The sequence below is a fragment of the Dama dama genome, chromosome 2 (genome assembly GCF_033118175.1).
Source record: "Dama dama isolate Ldn47 chromosome 2, ASM3311817v1, whole genome shotgun sequence".
Taxonomy (NCBI): domain Eukaryota; kingdom Metazoa; phylum Chordata; class Mammalia; order Artiodactyla; family Cervidae; genus Dama; species Dama dama.
In genome coordinates this window covers 38,825,350-38,852,205 of record NC_083682.1, presented here as the reverse complement: position 1 = coordinate 38,852,205, position 26,856 = coordinate 38,825,350, and the positions used below count along the sequence as shown (strand labels likewise).

At 37.0% G+C, this 26,856-nt stretch overlaps 1 protein-coding gene across 17 annotated transcripts in view; it reads left to right on the top strand.

The window, feature by feature from the left end:
• Window positions 1-26,856, top strand: part of DLG2 (discs large MAGUK scaffold protein 2) — a 2,226,746-nt gene that overhangs the window by 1,415,096 nt on the left and 784,794 nt on the right. Inside the window, exon 1 of one of the 17 annotated variants that reach the window (XM_061119870.1) lies at window positions 10,080-10,131. The exons of the other annotated variants lie outside the window; for them this stretch is intronic. Coding sequence (XP_060975853.1) covers window positions 10,129-10,131 — 3 coding nt within the window. The 5' untranslated portion in view covers window positions 10,080-10,128. Of the gene's footprint in view, window positions 1-10,079; window positions 10,132-26,856 lie in introns of those variants that run through there. 17 annotated transcript variants of the gene reach the window in all.

The window sequence follows — 26,856 nt, the reverse complement described above, 5'->3', positions numbered from 1 at the left end:
TTTCATCTTGAAGGCCTGCCATTGACCTCTGTACCAGCTGACAAAGGAGTAAGAGACCATAGGGAAGGAATACCTATTTCTCAAAAGCCTTGCTCCGGGATGGTATTCACATGATTCCTTTAAATCCCATTGGCATGAACCAGTCACATGGTCATATTTCGCAGCAAAAGGAGCCAGTAATATACTCCTTACTGGAAGTTGTCTCCTAGATACCACTTTCTGCTACAGAAAAGAAAGCACAAACTTTGGACTACTCGTCATCTCTGCCATCATTTGAACTAAAAGAAATTTCCCTAGTTATAGGTGTTTGGAAAATCTTCAAATTATTTTCCTCCATTAAAGACTCACAAAGCACATTAGCACTTTAAAGTCTCTGAAAAGCTCAGCATGAAATATATCTGTTCAACTTTGTGTAAATCAACATACCTCAAATGTATTTGACTTTATAGAATCTCTTCCTCACTTTGGCTTTTTTTTTTTTTTTTTTTTAGTTAATATCAGTATTCTACTGAACACTGGAAAATGGTCATGTCTCTTACTTTTCCTCTTTTTTCTGCCAGTTTATTACTGGTTCTTTTCAAAGGTACTAGAACCTCAACCAAACAGTGGGCAGGAAGAAGCTCAAATTAGTAAATGACAACATAACTATAACCACTGATTTGTTAGTTTAGGAGACACTCTGCCTAGCCCTGTTTGTTGATTTGATATTGGCTAATAATGGTCAGTTTTTTAAATAATTGGACTTCTCTCTACCATTAATTTATTTGAGAAGCTGAATATGAACCAACACTCATGCATACTGTCTCCTTCACTTGCTACTTTGTTTTGATGATTGCATAAGGTCAATTATTTAATACAGAAGAACAAAACCACTTCATTCATTATAATTCACTTATGTAGTGGGGAATCCTAAAATTTTCACCATATTTGAGTTTCTTAATACCTGAATTACCTCAGGCAACTATAATGTTCTCTTTGCTGTTAATAACCCATATTACAGCCCACCATAAAATCTCTCTACTGATTCCCTGTATCAACCTTATCTCCTTCATACTTCTGATTGCACACCCCCTGCTTCTTTCTTGTTACTTATGTCTGCTCTTTACAACATATATCATAGTTTGCTCTATTCTCTATTATTTGTCTACCTTTACCTTGACCCCCAAATTACACAAGTTTATTCTTTAAATCTTTGTCTTCCTTAACTCATCACTCATTTAAACCCAGATACATTTTGTGATCATGTGTTAGGCAAAAAACAAAATGCTTACATGTAAAAGAGAAATATTAGAGATACAGGTTTCTATTACAGTATGGTAGGCAGAGATTTGGTCCCCGTGATCTCTGCCAATTGCTATCATTCCTGTGTAATGTCACTACGTTACATGGCAAAGGGAAATCTGTAGATGCAGCTAAGATTCCTAATAAGCTGACCTGCAGATAGATTATCTTGGATTGTCTGGGTAGGCCCAATATAATTTCAGAATCCCTTAAAATCAAGAGAGGAGGTCAGAGAGATCTGAAGCGTGGAAAGGACTGGCCTGTCATTGCTGCTTGAAGGGCTAAGGGGCCACATGAGAAGTGAACCTGACCCCTGAGCTTCAGGTGAAAAACCGCAGCCTGGGGTGGTAACTCGGTTTATCCCAGTGAAACTCAGAGTGGAGAATCTAGTTACACCATGTCAGACTTGTGACAGAGAGAGGTACAAGTAATAAATGATAAGTGTTTTAAGCCACTGAGTTTGTAGTTATATGGCAATAGAAAACTAAATCATAGGGGCCAGGTCAGTCCTTCCCTTTCCAGAGCTGCCATACTGGAATTCTTTTAAGCAGTGGGCAATTGTAATACACTAAAGTTACATGTTGATTCAAAGGAATTGCCCAATACGTTATTTTTCTAGATATTTTTACACTAAAAATGAGGTAATCCTGTTCATGACCAATAACGATACTTCCTCTCTTTTTATCCCAAACTGTACCTCTGTATGGACTTCCCTGGTGGCTCAGTGGTAAAGAATCTGCCTGCCAGTGCAGAAGATGTGAGTTCGAGCCCTAGGTCGGAAAGATCTGGAGAAGGAAATGGCAACTCAATCCAGTAATCTTGCCTGGGACATCCCATGGACAGAGGAGCCTGGTGGGCTACAGTCCATGAGACTGCAAAAGAGTCAGACATGACTTACAAGCTAAACAACCAGCACCGCAACAGGGCTTCTGCATATTCTCTTCCATCAGTGATTTTTGTTTCTACTGATACAGGACTCTCTGTTAATATTATCTAACTAGTAGCATTACTGGTGCTCCCCAATATCTGGTTCTCCTCTCCTTCGTGTGTGCATAGAATACATTTCCTAGACTTTTGGAGGTTAGGTAGGGTCTTGTGACTAATTCTACACAGTAGACTATGAAATTAGGTGGTGAAAAGCCCTTTCTTGACCTTTACCTTTTAAGAAATGGCCTGGTGTTAGACAGTGTTCTAGTTTCATTCTTTTACAAGTGGTTGACCAGTTTTCCCAGCACCACTTGTTAAAGAGGTTGTCTTTTTTCCATTGTATATCCTTGCCTCCTTTGTCAAAGATAAGGTGTCCATAGGTTCATGGATTTATCTCTGGGCTTTCTATTCTGTTCCATTGATCTATATTTCTGTCTTTGTGCCAGTACCATACTGTCTTGATGACTGTGGCTTTGTAGTAGAGTCTGAAGTCAGGCAGGTTGATTCCTCCAGTTCCATTCTTCTTTCTCAAGATTACTATGGATTAAAGATCTAAATGTAAGACCAGAAACTATAAAACTCCTAGAGGAGAACATAGGCAAAACACTCTCCGACATAAATCACAGCAAGATCCTCTATGACCCACCTCCCAGAATATTGGAAATAAAAGCAAAACTAAACAAATGGGACCTAATGAAACTTAAAAGCTTTTGCACTACAAAGGAAACTATAAGTAAGGTGAAAAGACAGCCCTCAGATTGGGAGAAAATAATAGCAAATGAAGAAACAGACAAAGGATTAATCTCAAAAATATACAAGCAACTCCTGCAGCTCAATTCCAGAAAAATAAATGACCCAATCAAAAAATGGGCCAAAGAACTAAACAGACATTTCTCCAAAGAAGACATACAGATGGCTAACAAACACATGAAAAGATGCTCAACATCACTCATTATTAGAGAAATGCAAATCAAAACCACAATGAGGTACCATTACACGCCAGTCAGGATGGCTGCTATCCAAAAGTCTACAAGCAATAAATGCTGGAGAGGGTGTGGAGAAAAGGGAACCCTCTTACACTGTTGGTGGGAATGCAAACTAGTACAGCCGCTTTGGAAAACAGTGTGGAGATTTCTTAAAAAACTGGACATAGAACTGCCATATGACCCAGCAATCCCACTTCTGGGCATACACACTGAGGAAACCAGATCTGAAAGAGACACGTGCACCCCAATGTTCATCGCAGCACTGTTTATAATAGCCAGGACATGGAAGCAACCTAGATGCCCATCAGCAGATGAATGGATAAGGAAGCTGTGGTACATATACACCATGGAATATTACTCAGCCATTAAAAAGAATTCATTTGAACCAGTCCTAATGAGATGGATGAAGCTGGAGCCCCTTATACAGAGTGAAGTAAGCCAGAAAGATAAAGAACATTACAGCATACTGACACATGTATATGGAATTTAGAAAGGTGATAACGATAACCCTATATGCAGAACAGAAAAAGAGACACAGAAATACAGAACAGACTTTTGAACTTTGTGGGAGAATGTGAGGGTGGGATATTTCAAAAGAACAGCATGTATACTATCTATGGTGAAACAGATCACCAGCCCAGGTGGGATGCACGAGACAAGTGCTCCGGCCTGGTGCACTGGGAAGACCCAGAGGAATCGGGTGGAGAGGGAGGTGGGAGGGGGGATCGGGATTGGGAATACATGTAAATCCATGGCTGATTCATATCAATGTATGACAAAACCCACTGGGAAAAAAAAAATAATAATAATAATAAAAAAAAAAAAAAAGAAAAAAATAAAAAATAAAAAGTATGGCCTTTAAAAAAAAAAAAAAAAAAAGAAATGGCCTGGAAAACTGCTCAACTTTAAAAGGATTTATGTATATTATCTATGGTGAAACAGATCACCAGCCCAGGTGGGATGCATGAGACAAGTGCTCGGGCCTGGTGCACTGGGAAGACCCAGAGGGATCGGGTGGAGAGGGAGGTGGGAGGGGGGATCGGGATGGGGAATAGTGTAAATCCATGGCTGATTCACGTCAATGTATGAGAAAACCCACTGAAATGTTGTGAAGTAATTAGCCTCCAACTAATAAAAAAAATAAAATAAAATAAAGGATTTATGTAAGAAACAAACATGTGTACCACTAAGGCACAGATATTCAGTTAATTTTGTTCAACAGTATAACCTACCCTGTCCTGACTAATGGAGGCAGAACAAGGATCAATTCTACCAAATGACAATATTTTTCTAGGTTTTTGGATAATTCTTGATTACATAGAAATCAAACCAAGATATTATACCTAAAATCACATGCAAGTTTTCTAAGTTAATTTGTGTTGAATGAAAATTCAGAATGTGGTTTTTGAAAAGCAAAACAAAGTTTTGACAAGTTTTGAACTTGTATAGCGATTAAAAGAGGCACATGCTTAATTCCCCAGCACACTCTCTACTGTGATTCATACTCTTTGTCCTGTGATTTTCTTTGAAGTTGCTTCATTCTTTTGAAGTTCACCTTGAAGAACTGAGCAACTCTAAGACAGTCATTATTTCTTCACTCTGACATGACTAATAGCTTCTGCCATAGGTGACAGTTCTTTGCAATTTTTAATTTCTCTTTCTTTTCTTAAGATTTGCATTGAAATGTATCTTCTTCAACTGGATATGTTTATACCTATCCAGACATAATCACATTTATAATAAGTGGTAACTCTTTTCAGTGGATTATGTAACTGCCTGAAAAGATAGCCACTCTTAAGATAAAACCAAGATGACTCTCTCTCACAGTCGAGCTGGAAAATGTCCAGCATTTGGTGATCTATTCAACAAGGGGATGAGGAGGAAGGCTGTAAATTGAATGTACTAGTTATGGGTCTTTCATGAAATTAAAACTAGCTGAATGTCAATTTCCAAACTGAGAATTCATAGGCACGTACTTTTTAAAAGTTGAGCTGGGATTGAAATCTGGGTAAATCCCATTTTACCTAATTTTCAGCATTACTTTTCCATCTTGAGCTCCTAGGACATAGAAGCACTGATCTACAAAGTCTTCAGTGATTAGGCTTGGGCTCTGGAAGGATTTAAAAAGAAAAAAAAAAAAAAAAAAAGGACAAAACACCAGTTTAGGATCTGAACTGATAGCTCAGCATTCATGTTAGTATTTGTTGTATTCCTTATCTTCTTTCGCCAGTTCTACTATATCTGTGCTTTTTTTTAAACTAAATATTCCCAAGAATACATGTAAATCTATGGCTGATTCATATCAATGTATGACAAAACCCACTGGAAAAAAAAAAATAATAATAATAAAAAAAAAAAACAAAAAAAAAACAAAAAAAATAAATAAACTAAATATTAAACTTATTATTTGTGTCTGTTTTTTAATTTTTTTATTTACTTATTTGGCTGCTCTGGGTCTTAGCTGCATCACACCAGGTCTTCAATCTTCATTGTGGCATGTGGGATCTACTCCTATGACCAGGGATCGAACCCTGGCCCCCTGCATTGGGAGTATGGAGTCTTAGCCACTAGACCACCTGAGAAATCCTTTATTTGTGTTTTTTAAATTAGTATTTTATTTCGTTACCTACAAGAAAGAATAAGTGGAGTAATAGTCCACTGGGTCATTTGATCCTTGTTTGTATGATCAGTGTAGCCAAACATTAAGAACAAATGAAGAAATGATTGTTATGAAATATAAAATTATATTATTTTTGGTACTGTCTCCTCCTTTAAAGCTACTGGAATAATAATCGCAATGGTTCTCAAATTTTAATGTACGCAGGAATCATGCAAATATCTTGTTAAAATTAACGTTTTGGTTCAGTAGGTCTGGGTAAGTTCTGGAAATTTTTAAGAAGCTCCCTGATAATGCTAATGCTACTGATCTGTTCTTTGGTCCTTACTTTAACTAGCTTACCTCTAAAACATCCATTCACTCACTCACTCATTCATTCATCAAAGGACATTTATTAAACCCCAATGTGAGATAGGCCTTTTAGATTTAAAGATAGGGCGTTTCCTTGCTGTTAAAGAGCTCCCATTGTAGCAAAGTTAAGCTCAAACACAAATAACTAAGGGGAAAAAAGTAATGTAATTGAGATGACCCAAAAGCTATAGAAGGTCAGATAGGGAATGATTAATTCCTCTAGCAGTGTGGCAGAAGGTAGGAGCTGGCAATGGAAGACTTCCTCTGACCCAAGACTTATGGACTAGAAGTTCTTTCATTTTAAGGATTTATCGTTGCTGGAACAAGACGTAAGGAATTGCTAAACTACATGACCAGCTATGCCTACAAGTAAAGAATACTAAGAATGTGGCTTGCAAGCTGACAGCAATTTCAGATAGGAACTATCCTCATCTCTCCCCACCAAAAAAAAAAAAGTGAAAGCAAGTACAATAGTTAATTCAATTAAATGATCAATTACAAATGAGTCATTAGCCATTTATTTTCAATTTAGATTAAGAAAATTCAAATACTTACCTGATAGTTTTTATAAATTTTTGTTGTTGTTATTGAGTCACTCAGTCGTGGCCAACTCCATGTGACCCCCATGGACTGCTGCACGCCAGGCTTCCCTTTATTTTAATAGCCTTTTCTAAGACCCTAGAAAAGATTTTAACAATCTTGTGTCACAATTTTGTGTCTTTAAAGAAAAAAAAAAAAAAAATCTCCTGAAATTATGTAAGATTCAGACTCCAGGAAATCTGACTCCACCCCTGAAAGTATTCCCTCTATTGTAAGAATCATCACATATTTAGTGTTTGCTTTGAGGAATGTGTACTAGCATCACTATAATTGGTAAATGATATTTAATCAATTTTCATACAGTTGAGCCCTGCAGGTAATAAACAACCCAAAGAAAGAAACTCTCCAGGGATGATAAAAATTATCTCTTACCTCATGAATATTCCATTTGCTCATTTTCTACAGATGGATGATTTCATTGGAAAGTAATAGAAAAACTCAGAACAGCCTGCATGAATTGAAGAGTGCTCAGTGTAGACATATCATATCGTAATGAAATCAGCCTCTTAACATAACTGTTCATATGCAATGTACTGAACCCCCCTCCTCACGGGTTTATATACATCCATCCTCCTTCCCTGATATTAGAATGGAAGTATAGCATATACTCATGTTTGGAAATGTTGAAGCCATCTACCTATTTAATTTTGGCTAATGTGTCTTATCTTCATAATAACTGTCTGAATATAATTAGTGCTCTTTTCTCCTACACAGTTAAATTTGATTCTTATAGCCTAAGTTTCCTGTAGGTGATAAAACTGGATAAAATCCTTTTAAACATAGTTTAATATAATCCTAAGGAAGGTCTGTTTACACTTGGTTAAAATTTTTGTTTTATATTTTTTTAGTGTTACCTTTTGCCTAAGGCAGTGGGGGAAATTCCTACAGTAGGTGTGCTCAGGTAATCTATCTATAGGCTTTCCTTTTTTCTTTTTTTTTTTCCTTTTTTTAACCTTTTCAAAATTAAATTATTCAAAATAATTTTTGAAAGCTTCTATTGCATAAGATGTGGCACTGGTCTCAGTCTGGGACAGGGGTGGGCTATAATGAGTAGAATAATATTAAATTCCTGAGGCTGAAATAGATGTCATTTGCATCCATCTCTATGCTACAATGGAAGGACCGTAAGAGAGAAATACCCAAAGCAAATGAGAGGGCTTAATTATAAACAGGAGCTTCTGTTTAGTCTATAGTCTAAACCATAGTTACTTTCTTACAGTTTATTCTTCAATGAGAGTTAATAGACATCGTATTTTTCTGTTAGTTGTTTCTATAGCTGTTCTTTCCTTTTCATCCAAAGGTATATGTTAGCAACCTGATTTCAGAGCTGAGTCAGAGCCTTTCTCTTCCTTGCCTACAGTTTTAAATTGATGTATAAATTATACAGCAAAATGGACAAATCTTGAAGTAGGTCATTTGTTGAATTTTGACAGATGTCTACCCCAAATCAAGATAGAGTACTCTCATCATCCTAGAAAGTTCCCTGTGTCCTTTTCGGTCTGTACCCTCCCAGAAGCATCCTGTGTTCTGATATCTTTCTGCATAAAGAGTATTGCCTGTTCTTAAAATCATGTAAGTGGAATTACACACACATGTGTTTGTTCTTCTTTCACTCAGCATGCTTCAAAGATTTACCATATTGCGATGTGTATCAGGAACTTGTCCCTTTTATTGCTAAGTAGTATCCCTTTGTATGAATATATCACAACTTGTTTATCCATTTACCTATTAATAGACATTTCACTTTCCTATATTTTGCTGTTGTGGATAAAGGTGCAATGACGATGCTTATTTAGGGCTTTTTGTGAACATGTCTTATTTTGGGTAAATATCTAAAAGTAGAATTTCAAAATCATGAAGTAGATGTGTGTTTGACTCTAATAAGAAACCACCAGTCTTTAATAAGAATGTACCTGACAATTTTCAATATCGGTTGTTCCATTTTACACTCACACCAGCCATGTATGAGAGAACAGATAGTTCTGTATCCTTTCCAACATTTGGTGGTGGTGGTGTTGGTTTAGTCACTAAAGTTGTGTCCAACTCTTTGTGACCCCATGGGCTGGGGAGCCTGGCAGGCTCCTCTGTTCCATGGGATTTCCCAGACAAGAATCATGAAGTGGGTTGCCATTTCCTTGTATTGTCAGTCTTTTTAATTTTAGCCACCCCAGTGAATATGCAGTGGCCTGTCATTATAGTTTTGATTTGAATTTGTTTTGTGACTTACAATTTTGAGCACCTGTTTATCTATTTGTTGCTCATTCATGTTATATCTTAGCCTGCAAAGTGTAAGTCTAAGTCTTTGACCATTTTTTAAAATAAACTTTTTATTTTTGAATAATTATAGATTTACAAAAAAACCTGGAAATGATAGTACAGAGAGCTTCTTTATACCTCTCACCCTTTTGTTTGACTGATAACATTTTACATTTCTATGGTATATTTGTCAATATTAGGAAACCAACATTGGGCTTCCGTGGTGGCTCAGTGGTGAAGAATCTGCCTGCCAAGGCAGGAGACACAGGTTTGATTCCTGGGTTGGGAAGATCCCCTGGAAAAGGGAATGGCTCCCCACTCCAGGATACGTGCCTAGGAAATCCCGTGGACAGAGGAGCCTGGCAAACTACAGTCCATGGGGTCGCCAAAGAATCAGACACCGCTTAGCAACTAAACAACAAATGGGATATCTATGTTCCATTCCTGGCAGTGTTAGTCTTTATCACTTGGTTAAAAAAATGTTTTTAGGTTCTTACAAGGGACAATACTAGGGAGTAATTGTATGTATATTACCCCTATACAAACATAATAATCTATAATTTATATATCTATTCATTTGAGTGTTGATTCTCTATATGAACATGAGTTCTTATTGATGTCTCTGACTCTAACCCAGTTTGATAGGATTTATTATAGACTTCTTCTCTTGCTTATCCATAACTTCCCAACTCCCTACCCTCTGACAGTGAGAATCCTGCCTCCCACCATCTGCTATCCATTTACTTATTTAATACCAGTGCACATGTAGTTTCAGACTTTTTGTCTTGAATCCCTGTAAGAAACAGAAGCATCGGAGTCAGTGTTTATGTCCAGTAAACAGGTCTTTTATTTTTAACCATATCGTTTCCAGCCAGAACAGCATTTTCCCCAGTTACTTAGGTGTCATCCATTTTTTGCATTTAAAAAAAAAATGTGTTTTCTTTTTTATTATTCATCTGTAAGATTTATATATTCAGATTGCAGTTTGTTTTTAGATATTTGCAAATATTATTTCCTAGCCTGTTACTTATATTTTTATTTTCTTCACAGTGACTTTTGACAAGAAGAAGTTGACATTTTTATGAAGTCCAGTTTATCAAATTTTCTTTTATGGTTAGTGCCTTTTGCATTCTAAAATACCTTTGCCTATCTCTAGGTCACAAAATTCTTCTTTTCAAATGATTTTTAAATATTTTAATCTATGAAATGTTTAGTTCTAACTTTTATATGTATATGTCATTAACCCATCATGAATTTTTGTGTGTGATGTGAGATAGACCTTGAGGTTCAGTTTTGCCTGTACAGCTATCTAGTTGATCTAGCATGGTTTATCTACACTTTTTCACATCTTAAACCTCGTGCAGAATTTTTCTACCTCACTTTACTCTCTTCATGTAAGTTCTAATTTCCCTGATAGTGATGATAGGTTAGCACTCTTTCTGTACTTTTCTCTCTTACCCCTAATTCTTTTTTAAAAAGCTTTTAATTTTATATTCGCATATAGCCAATTAACAATATTGTGATAAGTTCAGGCGAACAGTGAAGGGACTCCGCCATACATACACATGTATCCATTCTCTTCCAACCTCCTCTTCCATTTAGGCTGCTGCATGTTAATAACATTAAGTAAGTTCCATGTGCTATACAGTAGGTCCTTGTTGGTTATCCATTTTAAATATAGCAGTGCCCATCTTACCCCTAATTCTGATGTGCCATTTATTTGACTATTCTTTGCATAATTGTCATGGTTTTATGTCTGCTTTATAAGAATCTGTACAGTTTGTTTACCAATACATTCAAATTTTATTCTTATATTTTGGTGTTATTCAGTACATTACCTATAAACGAATACGGTTGTGACAGTATTTGTTCCCTTGTGCTCTCCTACAATTGGAGTGAACTATTGATTGAAGGCCCTTCAGTGCATGTCTGTTTCTTTACAAATAAAATCAAGAAAAAGATCTGTTTTCCTTTTATCAAATACATTTCCCTAAGACTCCTGCTTCTGAGAATTCCTAATAGGCAAAGAAATGTCAGTAAGTGTAGGCTATAACTTCCTGCATTTGGCATTGAAAGCATTATGACATCATAGAAAGAACAGCACAGGCTTTAGTTTCTGAAGAATGGGAGTTAACATACACTTGCTACCATTTTCTCTTGCATGACCTTGGGCTAAACATGCCCTGTGTATAAAATGGGAATAATGTATTTACTTCAAAGAGTGGATGCGAATATTAAATTAGTTATCAAGCCAGACTATCTATACCTAAACAGAAGTGATACAGGAAGGTACTCAAACCAAAGGAAAGAAATGGCTCATTTTCTTAGGTCATTATACAGAGGTTTAAGTGAGAAGTACGCTAGTATTACTTTCATTTCTCCTGAATATTTAATATACTTTGGATCATCCTTAGTATCAAATTATTCAACATATGGTCCAATTCCTTGTATTTAAAAATAGATATTCATTTGAGCTTTATTTTGACTTCTGAGCTGAGAAAAAATATCATATACAGAAATTAAATGACAGAATCAACTCCTTTAATTTATGATAAACTCTACTGGTAAATTAACTGGAAGTCAGCCTTCCTGAAATATCACTTGATTAGATTATTTAAAATTCTTCAATAATTTCCTGTTAACATCAGGATAAAATTCTGTTTTCCCAAACTGACAATACTTTGCAGCATATCCCCAATATTAAACTTCATACTTCCTCAATAGAATGGCTTTTTTATACCTCCTTTAATTACCATTTACATTCTTTGTGAATCATTTTGACATCTTCACACTTTCTCATGCAGCTTTTCTTGCCTAGAATTTCCTGTCTTCTCCTTTCAAATAGAGACAAAGGAAGATATTTTATTAAAATGCCTATAATATTGCAGCTTGGATCATAATTTCAAGTAAACCGGTTAGAGCATTTTAGCTTGACCATTAAGAGATTGTATACTCTATTATTCCCTATTGAGTGTAGGACCCAGAGCAAACAATGGTATGTTTCTTTCCAAGGTGAAATTCAAATAAAGTCAGATATATGGATTTAATCCATATATTTAATGGAAGGGGCTTCCCAGGTAGCTCAGTTGATAAAGAATCAGCCTTCAATGCAGGAGACCCTGGTTTGATACCTGGGTCAGGAAGATCCTCTGGAGAAGGGATAGGCTACCACTCTAGTATTCTAGTCTGGAGAATTCCATGGACTGTATAGTCCATGGGGTTGCAAAGAGTCAAACATGACTAAGCGACGGAAAGGGGAAAAAATACCAAAATATTCCATGGAAGACAGCGAGAATTAATGACGTTCGCTTTTCTCTAAGGATGGATGGTTCATTATTAAAAAAAAAAAAAGAAAGAAAGAAAAATTACACACTTATTCATTATTTAGTATGTGCCAGCCACGGTTCTAAGCACTTTTTAAATATGTTGACTCATTTTACCCTCACAGTCTGGTCCAGAGTCCCTCTTGTAATCACTACTGTTCACTTTCTGTCGAGGTGTCTTTTCTCTGGGCTGCTTATATGTTAGTTTAGAATCTATGGATCCCAGGTCAGTTGACCACTAGGAGATGGGGCTCGTTGTTTATTCCTGAGTCACTGTTTAGATCCTTGGTTGTATGAAGTCTTCCCCTAAGCTCCTGCCAAATTTGGGGGCCTTGGTTATTGTATTATTATTCTCCAGGGATGACTTTTTAACTAAAAGATTCCATCAATTATGCTGCCATGTTGATGCCCCTCTATTACCACCCATACCATAGGTGCTTAATAAATTCTTGTGGATTAACGAGCCAACTGCATTCATTGTCCACCACTTAAGAAATAGAAATCAATCTTCAGTAGATTAAAAGTGATTATTTTAAAGCAAACATTCAATAAAGTAATTTATGATGTTGAATCAATCCTGATTTTATATAAGAATATTTGCTTCTTTCCCCAGACATTTTCTGAGGAGTAGACATAACCTAAATAGCAATTTGTATTACATTTCTCATGAGTAGGAACATGTACATTGGGGGCCTCTCAGTTGTCAATACAGTTTAATTTATAAGGATTCTTTTTTTATTAAAATTGTCTTTCTTTTCCAATTTCTTCTATTTAAAAGAGAATTTCTCTTTATAGAGAAGGCCCAAGTGTTCTTTTTATGGGTGTCTTTTTTTTTTCCCCAATGATAGACATTAGGTGCTGTTAACTTTATTAAGAAAGTGTTTTAGATCTCTCACTCACTTGCTCACTCACTCTTGGCAAGCCCTTAAATTATCTTATCATTACATGGAGGACAAATTTTAAAAGTTATACCAAAGACAGTATCATATTTATAATACTCATAGACTCCTGATGACTTTAAAAATGCCCTCTTATTTTTAAAATATTAAAAACATACTTTCTTTTTACCCAGGGATGGGAATATTTAAAACATCCTTCCCTTTTATTTAAACTTTTTCCTGTTTTCTGGATCATATAAATTCCCTAATTGTAAAGTACTAATAAAAAGGATTCCAAATTTTCCTGAACTCAGATTCTCATGGGCAATAATAGCATCTTAGTGGCACATCTAACCTTTTTGTGTTCCTTTAAATTTTCACTTTTGTTCTAGCAAATTTACCTGGTGTTATTAGAATACTCCATTTCTATAGCAGGATTGGGCTAGTTGATAATAGTTGCCAGGGGAATTCCAAGATGCTACTCCATACTTGGGTTTCTTAATGTTCAGATTTATTTATTTTTTTAAACTTCTAGTGAAAGATTTAACAGGCGGTTTTATTTGCAAATTACAGTTTGTTCTTGAGCTGGCTGCCAGAACGGGAAGCTGAACTAAATGTCCACAGTTCTCCCTTCTACCATCACTCTCCCTACCCACTTTGTAAATTTAAGTAGCAGACTGTATTTAATTGTCAATGATGATTTATTAACTGATATTAACCATCTGTCCCAGGATCCCTGAAAAAAATTATTTAAGCTTTTAGATAAAGGTTTTCTTTATGAAAATGCCATACATGGCAAGATAAAACATTTCAGAAAGTTCTAACTTTGGATATTTATAACAGTTCATGAACAACAAGCCTTTTTTAGTTCCCACTTAAATGACCCTCTAAAAAAAAAAGTTTGGCCAATGCTTTCTTAAGAAATGGTGTATATGTTGTGAGATAAATGTTCTGTGCAATTTTTATTGCAATTTTTGAAAAGAGAGTAACCTATCTTGTCCAAAGATTTGGTGGTCTTTCCTCTTACAGGGCAACCATATCCAAGTTATTTTTTGCTCTTTTTTTTTCCAGCTAAAACCACGTACAGTATGACCAGAAAGGAAAGACTAAGATAGTCCACGTGAATAATTCTGTCTGGAGTCTGATCTTGCAAAGTTCATGCAACCGATAATTTTCCTTTAATCTTAAAATTTCTGATAATTGTGTGTTTGGGATGTTGAAAAATAAAAACAGAAACAAACCAGAACCTTAGAGATCATTACCTATGATTAAATTTTTAGATTTTAGATTCAGAAACTGAGGCCAAGTGGAAGATAACTTTTTTCCAGATTAGATTCAGGGCTAGACTCCAGGCCTCCTGCTTTCCAGACCACAAACCAGGGTGCAGTTTCAATGAACAAACTTTTCATTTTTTATCCTCTTTTTTGCATCTGATGTTCTTTGCCGTTCTCTTAAAATTGTTTCAAAGACTGCTCAGTAAATATTTAATTGAGCATTATCGTTCTTTTAATATACATACTACTAATTGACTAGTATTTATTTTTCTTTGTAGCAATGTCAGAATCTCCCAACTAGTTTTCATAAGATAGACCTATTTCCTACTTGCATGAAATCTTGAAAGGAATGTATCAATGCACAAAGAAGTGAGGGAAATAATTTTAAATGTGAAGAAATTTTTGAGAATGAAGAAATGCCACCTAGCCGTCCTTTGCTTTTAGCTGTAGAATATTGCGTGTGCATGCTTACTTGCTTTAGTCATGTCCAACTCTGTACGACCCTATGCACTGTAGCTTGCCGGGCTCCTCTGTCCCTGGGACTCTCCAGGCAAGAATACTGGAGTGAGTTGCCATACCCTCCTCCAGGGGATCTTCCCGACCCCGGGATTGAACCCATGTCTCTTATGTTTCTTTCATTGACAGGCGGGTTCTTTACCACCTGGGAAGCTCCGAGATAATCACAGATCTCCCAGCAAGGAGTCCCTGCCGGGCTTCCAGAGAGCCCAGGCAGTTGTTATTTCATAGACTGTACTAGCCCACTTTCTTTTCTGAGAGAGGAACGTTCATGTTCTAAAAACATTAAAGTGTCTGAAAATTACAACCATAAATTACTTCAGCAAAATTGTGTATGTGCCTTACATGCATGGTTTGAGTTGGCTTCTGGTTCCAAATCTAACTGGGTAACAATACAGTATATCAAATGAGATCCAGTTTTGAAAATACAAAAATACAACTTACACTTGGCTACATTTTCTAGTTATGGTAAACTCTTTGTAGTCCAACAAGTTTATCAGATACTTTCTCTTTGTTTCCTCTTGGTGTTTATGTGTTGTTGTTCAGTCACTAAATCATATCTGACTCTTTGTGACCCCATGGACTGTAGCACACAAGGCTCCTCTGTCCTCCACTATTTCCTGGAGTTTGCTCAAATTCATGTCCCTTGAGAGGAGGATGCTATCTAACCGTCTCATCCTCTGCCACCCCCTTCTCTTTTTTGCCTTCAGTCTTTCCCCACCTCAGGATCTTTTCCAATGAGTCAGCTCTTCACATCAGGTGGCCAAAGTATTGGAGCTTTAGCTTCAGCATTGGTCCTTGCGATAAATATCCGGGGTTGATTTCCTTTAGGATTGACTGGTTTGATCTCCTTGCAGTCCAGGGGACTCTCAAGAGTATTCTTCAGCACCACAAGTTGAAAGCATCAATTCTTTGGCACTCAGCGTTCCTTATGGTCCAACTCTCACATCCATGCATGACTGCTGCCTACATGATTACATGCCTTCTGGACATGGTGTTCATGTACTTTGAGCCATTTATCTAGACACCTAGAGAATGTTCATCTCCATTTTATTTTCTGTTCATACTTCAAGACTGTGTAAGCATTGCAATCTTGGAAAAAAATTTTCTTGGATACCTCCTTTGCTCCAGTCAAGGCTGTGTGTATCATCTGCAGACTCCCACAGTACCATCTGTTCACCTTTATCATGATCCTTTCCGTATGGCGCTGCTTGTATTTCACACCACTTTTTTAAGATTTTTGAAAATTTAAGTCATAATACTTTAGCATTGATCATTCATTGGTCCTAATATTAGTACTGACTCCGAACCTACATTGTTCAACATCTCCAGAACATGGTAGGCACCTGAGACATATATGAGTGAATGAATAAGCAGATTTTATTAATGGGCTTCATAGCCCATTAATACTATTACTTAATAGTATTACTATCAAGTAATTAATACTTAAGTATTAAGTAATACTTAATACTATTACTATGCCATTAATACTAATACTGTTACTTCATTGCCCATTAACACTAATACATCTTACTATTCTTGGTTCAACTTTGAACGTGGTGAAACTTCAGTGACACTCAAAAAAATTTTCTAAGAGAGCACTCAAAAAAATTAAATTCTTGATTTTTAATCATTTTATGAATGATTGCTGCCAGCACATTCAAGGCCTTGTTTCAGTGTTTCTTTTTATCCCCCTAATAATTCTGCTTTTTGGCTTAAGGGGCTGCTCCTTTAAGGGTGTTTTTTAGCAAAAGAATAAACATGTCTTTGTCAGTACTTCTTTGATGGACAAGTAGGATGAGCAGAAGGAAATATTGAAGGAGAGATGTGGCTTTGGGGTTGCAGTTTTGAAGCCAATTTGGTGGGGTTTTTTGTTTGGTTTCTTTTTTTTTGGTTTTTTTAAGGAGTGTATCTTGTTTTAAGTTTTTACTCCAATATTAGCTCAGTGGGAAAACATTTTCTTGCAAAACTGATGAAAATTTGTTGAAGTTCCCATATTTTCAGTGGGAATCCTGAACCAGGAATCAAAAACTATAAATGGCCACCCCAACTTCCTAACCTGTTCCCTGGACTTGGTCAAGGTACTTAACCTCTCTAAGCTTCAGTTGCTTCCTATATAAAGGGCTAAAATCATTTCTTATTTCATAAGATGATGTATGTGAGAACACCTTGAGATAATATTATGAAAGATGATTTATTACTTAAAATGTGTCTGAAAGTGAGAAGTTGAAAATTTTAAAGTGTATAACTGCTTTGTTTTTAAGTCCAAGTGGCTTTCTCAAGAGCCCAAAAGCATTTTCCGGCTCTAGTAACTAAACTGTTGGCCGGACAGTTCATTCTCATAAGAATAAACTGTTTGCATATTTGGATACTGGTAAGTTTATAGGACTCCACGTTTAAAATGACCAGAAACCAACAAAGTAATTGTATCCTAGTTAATCTGGGGAAGGCTGAATGCTGTGGACATTCTGCTATGATTTTAGGCAGTAGTGGTTACACTTACAGTCTGTCTAGAGATCTCTTCTAAAGAATACATGCCATGTTGCCAAGGTAATTGACTTTATGTTGAGTACTTTGTTATTTTTTTATCTTATGTTTAAAGTGGTTTTATATATATATATATATATATATAACTAAGAGGATATCAACTACTAGTTTTAAGTAGTCTGCAGGCCTTTACTGTGACCCCTCCATTAAAGGTATCCATCATGGACTGTAATAGGCAAGCAGTGTAAAGCAGTCACCATTCTTTTTCCCTAGAACAATGTTCACATAGGCAGACTCTGCTGACGACATACCAGGTTGTTGTTATTTAGTCACCAAGTTGTATCTGACTCTTTTGCAACACCATGGACTATAGCCTGCTAGGCTCCTCTATAATGGAATTCTCCAGGCAAGAATACTGCAATGGGTTGCACTTTCCTTCTCCAGGGGATCTTCCCAAACCGGGGGTCAAACCTACTCCTCCTGCATTGGCAGGCAGATTCTTTACCACTGAGCCACCAGTGAAGCCTGGCATACCAAGAATACTTAGCAAAAACAAGGGGAAAATTCCTTTAAAGTTAGACGTAAAAAAAATAGGTTATTGGTTTAAAATGTATTTTCTCTTTTGGTTTTAAGGTGCCTGAATTCCAAAACAGCAATTGGGTGAAATAGTCCTTGGTCAGGTTTGATTCATAGCTCAAATAAGAGAGAGGCATCTTTTATTCCTTGTGATGACAAGGGACAAAATCCATACAAGTTTACCACTTCTGAATCTTTCTAAGCCCCTTGATTTCAAAGAAAATTGACAAACCACCCTCAAGAGGCCTTTAAAAGTGAATGCGTGCTCTGAAAATGGGAACTGCATTTTATCTGTCTTCTTTTGTAAGCCTAGATAGCTGGAAAAGTATTATAAAGATAATTAATATAGTAGGAATATACCAGCTCAGTTCTTACCAATTTTTAACTAAGAAAGAATGCTATCATTTTATCACATTGTTTCAGTTGAAAATATCAACATCTTAAGATATGTGTGTGTCTAATATATATAATTTTATACCATATATACACATATATTATGTATGTATCTCCAAGGATATTTACGGGTCTTTAAACCTCAGTTTCAAATGAAGTAAATGCTTTTGCAGGTCTTTAAACCTCAATTTCAAGTGAAGTAAATGCCCATAGCACTCACCATATTTCTCTCTATATACAAGGATAAAAGCAAGTTGAAATAAACAGTGGTACTTAATTCTTTTCAGAAAAGTATTTCTCAATAATTACTATTCATACTTACAGGTCTGCTACTAGCAGGTAATTTTAGCTCCCAGTCACTTACTTAAGCTTATTTCTTTCTGTTTCGAAGGTAATTTTCCAGCTTTAATGCAATTCAGCATAGCACTGCTATTTTAATGAAGCTGATGATGCTGGCAAATTGATTACATAAATAAACTTTTTACAAATTCATTCTCTATGATATTTTAATTTTATTTGGAGCCTGTAACTCCAACCAAGTATATAGGTAGAAACGGTGATCTTAGACAGTATATATTTACTACCTAACAGATGTACAATTCTGTGAGCCCCTAAGGCTGATTTTAAAAATGTCTAGAAATGCTCCCAACCTGAAAGGTTTGGATCTGACAAAATTCAGTTTAACATATATTTATTGAATACCCACTGTCTACCAGATGCTCTGCTAGGTACTGTGTATAGAAAGATGAATAAGAAATGACTCCTGCCCCTGGGGAGCTGGAAGTCTAATGGACTAGGGAAATAGACAATTGCTGTGTAATATAATAATAAGTGCTATGAAGATAACAATGATACAGATTCAAATAATAGTGGAGGATTTTTATATCCATGTTCATGAGAGGTATTGGTTTGTAGTTTTCTTATCTAATACTGTCTTTTTCTGGTTTCTTGTTTAGAAAATATGTGTATTCAGGTTTCCTTTTTCGTTTTTTTGTGAATTTTGGCAGATTTACTTTTAAGGAAATGGTTCGTTTAGGTTAACAAAGTTGGGGGAACAGAGTTTTTCATAATATTCCTCTTTTATCCTTTAATGTCCATGGGATCTGTACTGATATCCCCTCTTTCCTTTCTGATATTTAGTAATTTGTATCACCTCTCATTTTTTTCTCATTTAGGCTGGCTTGGTGTTTGTTGATCTTATTGATCTTTTCAGGGAACTCTTTTACTTCTCTTGATTTTCTCTATTGATTTCCTTTATTCAATTTCATTTTCTGCTTTTGTTTTTTCTTTCTTGTCTTGTCTTTGGTTGTTTTTCATTTGATTCACTCTTCTTTATCCAGTTTTCTAAGGTGGAAGCTTAAATTATTGATTTTAGATCATTCTTTCTTTTCTTATATGTGGTCAGTGCTGTACATTTCCCTCAGAGCACTGCCTTTTTGTTCATTCCTCACTCACTAATTTGTGTCTGACGCTTTGCGAGCCCATGGACTGCAGCACACCAGACTTCTCTGTCCTCCACTATCTCCTGGAGTTTGCTCAGATTCATGTCCATTGAGTCCATGATGATATCTAACCATCTCAACCTCTGCTGCCCCTTTCTCCTTTTGTCTTCAGTCTTTCCCAGCATCAGGGTCTTTTCCAATCACTCAGCTCTTCACACCAGGTAGGCAAAGTATTGGAGCATCAGTCCTTCCAGTGAATATTTGGGGTTGATTTCCTTTAGGACTAACTGGTTTGATCTCCTTGCTGTCCAAGAGACTTTCAAGAGTCTTCTCCAGCACCATGGTTTGAAAGCATCAGTTCTTTGGCACTCAAGCTTCTTTATGGTCCAACTCTCACATCCATATATGACTATTGGAAAAATCATAGCTTTCACTATATGGACCTTTGTCAGCAAAGTGACATCTCTGCTTTTTAATACACTGTCTAGGTTTGTCATAGCTTTCCTTTCAATGAGCAAGCATCCTTTAATCTCGTGGCTGTAGTCGCTTCAGTGACTTTGGAGCCCATGAAAAGAAAACCTGTCATGGCTTCCACTTTTTCCTCTTCTGTTTGCCATGAAGTGATGGAACCAGATGCCATGATCTTCGCTTTTTCAATGTTGAGTTTTAAGCCAGCCTTTTCACTCCATTCCTTCACCCTCACCAAGAGGCTCTTTAGTTCCTCTTTGCTTTCTGTCATCAGAGTGGTGTCATCTGAATATCTGAGGCTGCTGATACTTCACCTGGCAATTTTGATTCCAGCTTGTGATTCATCCAGCCTGGCATTTTGCATGGTGTACTCTGCGTAGAAGTTAATGAGCAGGGTGACTACACACAGCCTTGACATCCTCCTTTCCCAATTTTGAACCAGCCCAGTGCTCCATATTCAGTTTTAACTCTTTGTTCTTGACTCTCATACAGGTTTCTTATGAGACAGGTAAGGTGGTCTGGTGTTCCCATCTCTTTGAAAATTTTCCATTTTGTTCTGACCCACACAAAGGCTTTAGCATGGTCAATGAAGCAGAAGTAGATGCTTTTCTGGAATTCCCTTGCTTTCTCTATGATCTAACAGATTTTGGCAATTTGACCTCTCTTTCCTCTGCCTTTTCTAAATCCAGCTTGTACATCTGGAAGTTCTTGGTTCACGTGCATCCAATTAATCTTGTTAAGTTGTATTTTTATTTTCAATTTGTTTCAAATATTTTAAGATTTCTCTTGAGATTTTTGTTTTCCCCTGTGTTATTTAGAAGTGTGTTGTTTAATGCCCAAGTATTTTAAGATTTTTCCATTTATACGTCTGGTTTTGATTTCTAATTTAATTCCATTGTGGTCTAAGAACAGACATTGTATGATTTCTACTTTTTAAAAAAAAATTTTAAGGTGTGATTTATGGCCCAGAAAGTAGTTTATCTTGGTAAATGTTCCATGTGAGCTTGAGAAGAATGTATAATCTGCTGTTGCTGTGTGAAGTAGTCTACAGATGTTAATTGTATCCAGTTGATTAATAGTGCTATAGAGTTCAACTGTGTCCTTGCTGATTTTGTGTCTGCTGAATGGTACATTTCTGATAGAGGAATGTGAAAGTCTCCAACTGTAATAGTGGATTCATTTGCTTCTCCCTGAATTCTTATCCCTTTTCCCCTCACTGTTGCTAGGGGCACACACACTAAAACTTGTTAAGAACTTCCTAGTGTACTGATTTGTTTATAATTGTTTAATGCACTTCATTATCCCTGATAATTTTCCTTGCTCTGAAATCCGCTCTAACTTAATATAACTACTGTCAGTTTCCTGTGATTAGTGTTTTAGCATGATATATTTTATCATTGCTTTACATATGGGCTTCTCTCATGGTTTAAATGGTGAAGAATCTGCCTGCAATGCAGGAGACCTGGGTTCAGTCCCTGGGTCAGGAAGATCCCCTGGAGAAGGGAATGGCAACCCACTCCAGTGTCCTTGCCTGGAGGATCCTGTGGATTGAAGAGTCTGGCAGGCTACAGTCCATGGGTCACAAAGAGTTGGATACAACTAAGCAACTAACACTTTCACTTTCTTTCATTTTATTTATATTCACTTTCTTTCACTATATATATATATATATATATATTGAATATAGTCTTCTTGGTGGCTCAGTGGTAAACACTATCCCTGCCAATGCAAGAGACAGAAGAGACCTGGGTTTGTTCCCTGTGTTGTTGTTATATGTATTCACACACACGTAAAAATGCATAGTTGGATATACTGTTGATGTTACTATTTTGAATAGTTATCTGTTAGGTCAATTAACGGAGAAGGCAATGGCACCCCACTCCAGTATTCTTGCCTGGAAAATCCTATGGACGGAGGAGCCTAGTAGGCTGCAGTCCATGGGGTCGCTAAGAGTTGGATACGACTGAGAGACTTCACTTTCACTTTTCATTTTCCTGCTTTGGAGAAGGAAATGGCAACCCACTCCAGTGTTCCTGCCTGGAGAATCCCAGGGACGGGGGAGCCTGGTGGGCTGCCATCTCTGGGGTCACACAGAGTTGGACATGACTGAAGTGACTTAGCAGCAGCAGCAGCAGATCAATTAAGAATAATAAAAATAAAGTGAGTTTAGTTGCTTGTTTTACTTATTTAGTCTCTGATGCTCTTTCTTTATGTAGATAATTTTTCTGACCTATATAATTTACCTTCATTCTGAAGAACTTCTTTGAACATTTCTTGCAAAGCAGATCTGGCCATACATTTCCTCAATTTTTCGTTTTTGTCTGAGAAACTCTTTTATTTCTCTTTACCTTTTGAAGGATAATTCTACAGAATATGGAATTCTGGGTTGTGTGTGTGTGTGAGTGTGTTTCCTCTCTCAATGTTTAAAATATTTCACTCCATTCTCTTCTTGTTTGCCTGGTTTCTGAGGAGAAGTCATATAATTAATTAGGTGATTAATTTTGCTCTTCTGTAGAGAAGGTGCTTTTTTCCCTCTAGCCTCTTTCAAAATTTGTTTCTTTATCTTTGACTTTCTAAAGTTTGTATATGATATGCCTAGGTTTTTGTGTTATTCTGAGAACTTCCTCTGTCTGAGGTATGATGTCTGACATTAATTTGGAAAAACTTCCCAGTCATTATTGCTTTTAATATTGTTTTTGTTCCTTTCCCTGTTTCTTCCTCTTCTGAGATGGCATGTATGTTACATCTTTTTTAGGTGTCCCACTGTTTTTGCATATTTTGTTTGGTTGATTTTTTTTAAAGTCTTTTGTTGTTATTGTTTTTCAGTTTTTAAGTTCATATTATTGTAATTTTCAAACTTAGAGATACTTTCCTCAGCCATGCCCTGTCTACTAATGAATCCACCAAAAAACACTCTTCATTTCAGTTACAGAGGTGATTTTCATCTCTAACATTTCTTTTTTGGACATTTCCAAGAATTTTCATCTCTTACTTTTACATTTATTCATCTGCTCTTGCATGATATCTACTTTGTCCATTAAACCATTAAAAATATCAATTATTTTAAAATATTCGTATTTTGGTAATTCTGACATTCCTGTCATATCTGCCTCTGGTTAATAGTTGCTCAGTCTCTTCAAACTATGTGTTTTACCTTTTATTATGCTTTGTAATTTTTTTTTGTTGAAAAGCATGATGTGCTGGGTAAAAGGAACTGAAGTAAATAAGCCTTTAGTGATGTGGTGGTAAGGTAACAGAGGGAAGGCATGATGTTTTATATTCTTGTGACTTAATTTCAGTCTTTTAGTGAGCTTGTGCCTCTGGGCTGTGAATGTCACCAGTGGTTTTCAGCTTTTCCCCCTAGGCTCCTGACTGACTAGTGGGTGCTGAAGTTGGTGTTTCCCTTCCTCACGTAGGTTAGGCAAAACCCTCGCAGGTTAGGCTTGGGTAAAATAGTTGTCATACCTGATTCTGGTTCATAATTGGTAAATTAGATTATCCTGTGGGTAGAAATGTGCTTTAAATTCAAACAGTTTACAAATCTGTCTGAGATTTTATTTTCTAATAGATCCTATTATGATTGCCCTGTGTAAATGCAAGCCCTCACATTCATCCTGAGATGTGTAGATGGCTAGGACCTTCTCCAGTTTCTACTGCATCTGTGGATCGCTTTGCACATGCACTCAGTCTTCTGTCTGGCAGGGATCATTTGGAGCTATCAAGGCTTGCCATGATTTATTCAACAGATTTTCCTATTATATTTCTAGCTAGTCTGGAGTCTTTGCATGTGTGCTAAGTTGCGTCAATCATATCCCACTCTTTGCAACTCTATGAACTGCAGCTTGCCAGGCTCTCTGTCCATGGAATTCTCCATGGAAGAATACTGGAGTGGGTTGCCATGCCCTCCTGCAGGAACTCTTCCCAACCCAGGCATCGAACCCATGTCTTTTCTGCCTCCTGCATTGGCAGGCAGGTTCTTTACCACTAATGCCACCTGGGAAGCCCAGAGAGTCTGTAGCTTTCACCAACCAATATCGCTAGCTTAAGTTACTACAGTGTTTAATTTTTCTAGTATTTACCACCAAAATCACTGTTGTTATTTAACAACATGCCTGATTATGAGCCTGGTGGCTCAGAGGGTAAAGCGTCTGCCTGCAATGTGGGAGACCCAGGTTCGATCCCTGGGTCGGGAATATCCCCTGGAGAAGGATATGGCAACTCCACTCCAGTATTCCTGCCTGGAGAATCCCATGGATGGAGGAGACTGGTGGGCTATATATATAGTCCATGGTGTCGCAGAGAGTTGGACACGACTGAGTGACTTCACTTCACTTCTGATTATGAGATTTTCCCATATGCTGCTCCAAAGAAGTTGGTTTCCTGTGACAGCAAACTTCTAGTTTGCATAGCTTTTCCTGCCCTTGTAAACTATTATGCCCATAGAATTTGGGGGAGGAAATGTATAAGAGTAGTCCTAGTCTAGAACATCAGATTTCCACTGTTGCTAACTCAGGTTCCTGAATCAAAGCTGTTGTGGGTTGTTTTTTTTTTTTTTCCGATTTTCTATATGCTTTTAGTCAGTTCCCAGAGTCCAAAAATGGCTATTTTTGGCAATTCTGTTTTTAAGTTGTCCTGGGGAGAGGATTTGCTGAGCACCTTTCTCCACCTTTCTGTAATGATAATGGATAGTATAGTAACAATAACATTTAGTATGTCTCAAGCTATTGCTCCAAGTATTTTACTTATTCTTTTCATTTATACTAATTCACTAATTCATTCAGTCTTCACAACCCAATGAGATTAAGAACCCTGATATACAGATGAGGGAACTGATGCAGATATCTCACAGCTAGAAACTGACAGAGTCAAGCTTGGAGGAAATCTGGCTCTAAGTAACTGTATAATCTCTATGTTTGATCAACTGGAGTATCTATAGTATGTACACTTGAGCACTGTGCTATACCTCTTCGTTAATTTAAAATTCCGGACACCTCTATTGAAGTAAATATAAATACTGTCTGATGTTACTGAGGAGGAACTGAGACTGTGTATCTTTTTAAAGTCACAAAGCTAATAGGTGGCCAATTTCAGGGTAGAATCCATGTCTGACTGAATCTAAAGCCAGAAGCTTGTAGAAAACACATTCTACTTCTTCAGTTGTTAAGTCATGTCTGACTCTTCGTGACCCAGTGGACTGCAGCATGCCCAGCTCTCTTGTCCTTCACTATCTCCTGAAGTTTGCTCTAACTCATGTCCATTGAGTCGGTGATGCCATCCAACCATCTCATCCTCTGTCACCCCCTTCTCCTCCTGCCTTTAATTTTTCCCGGCATCAGGGTCTTTTCCAACGACTCCATTATTAACATCAAGTGAGCGAAGTATTGGAGCTTCAGTTTCAGCATCAGTCTTTCCAATGAATATTCAGGGTTAATTTCCTTTAGGATTGACTGATTTGATCTCTTTGCAATTCAAGGGACTCTCAAGAGTTTTCTCCAGCCCCACAATGCAAAAACATGAACTTCAGCATTCAGCTTTCTTCATGGTCCAACTTGCACACTCGTACTTGACTACTGGACAAAAACATAGCTTTCACTGTACAGATCTTTGTCAGCAAAGTGACTGTGGAAAATTCTTAAAGAGATATCAGACCACCTTACCTGTCTCCTGAGAAATCTTTGTGTGTGCCAAGAAGCAACAGTTAGAATTGAACATGGAACAACTGACTGGTTCAAAACTGGGAGAGAAATACAACAAGACTGTGTTGCCACTCTGCTTATTTAACTTCTATGCAGAATACATCATGTGAAATGCCAGGCTGGATGAATCACAAGCTGGAATCAAGATGGCTGGGAGAAATATCAACCACTCAGATATGCAGATGATACCACTCTAACCACAGAAAGTGAAGAGGAGCTAGACCTCCTCTTGGTGAGGGCGAAAGAAGAGAATAGGGAAAACTGGCTTAAAACTCAACCTTAAAAAAAAAAAACACTAAGATTATGGCATCTAGACTCTTTGCGATCCCAGGGACTATACAGCCTGTGGAATTCTCTAGGCCAGAATACTGGAGTAGGTATTCTTCTCCAGGGAAACTTCCCAGCCCAGGGATTGAACCCAGGTCTCCTGCATTGCAGGCAGATTCTGTAACAGCTGAGCCACAGGGGAAGCCCAAGAATACTGGAGTGAGTACCCTTTCCCTTCTCCAGTGGATCTTCCCGACTCAGGAATTGAACTGTGGTCTCCTGCATTGCAGGTGGATTCTTTACTAACTGAACTATCAGGGAAGCCCTAGTCCCTTCACTTCATGACAAATATAAGGGGGAAGAGTGAAAGCAGTGACGGATTTTCTTTTCCTGGGCTCCAAAATCACTGTGGCCAGTGACTGCAGCCATAAAATTAAAAAACACTTGTTCCTTGGAAGGAAAGCTGTGACAAACACAATCTACAGTCTGGGCAAAGGATCTACACGAATACTCTGTAG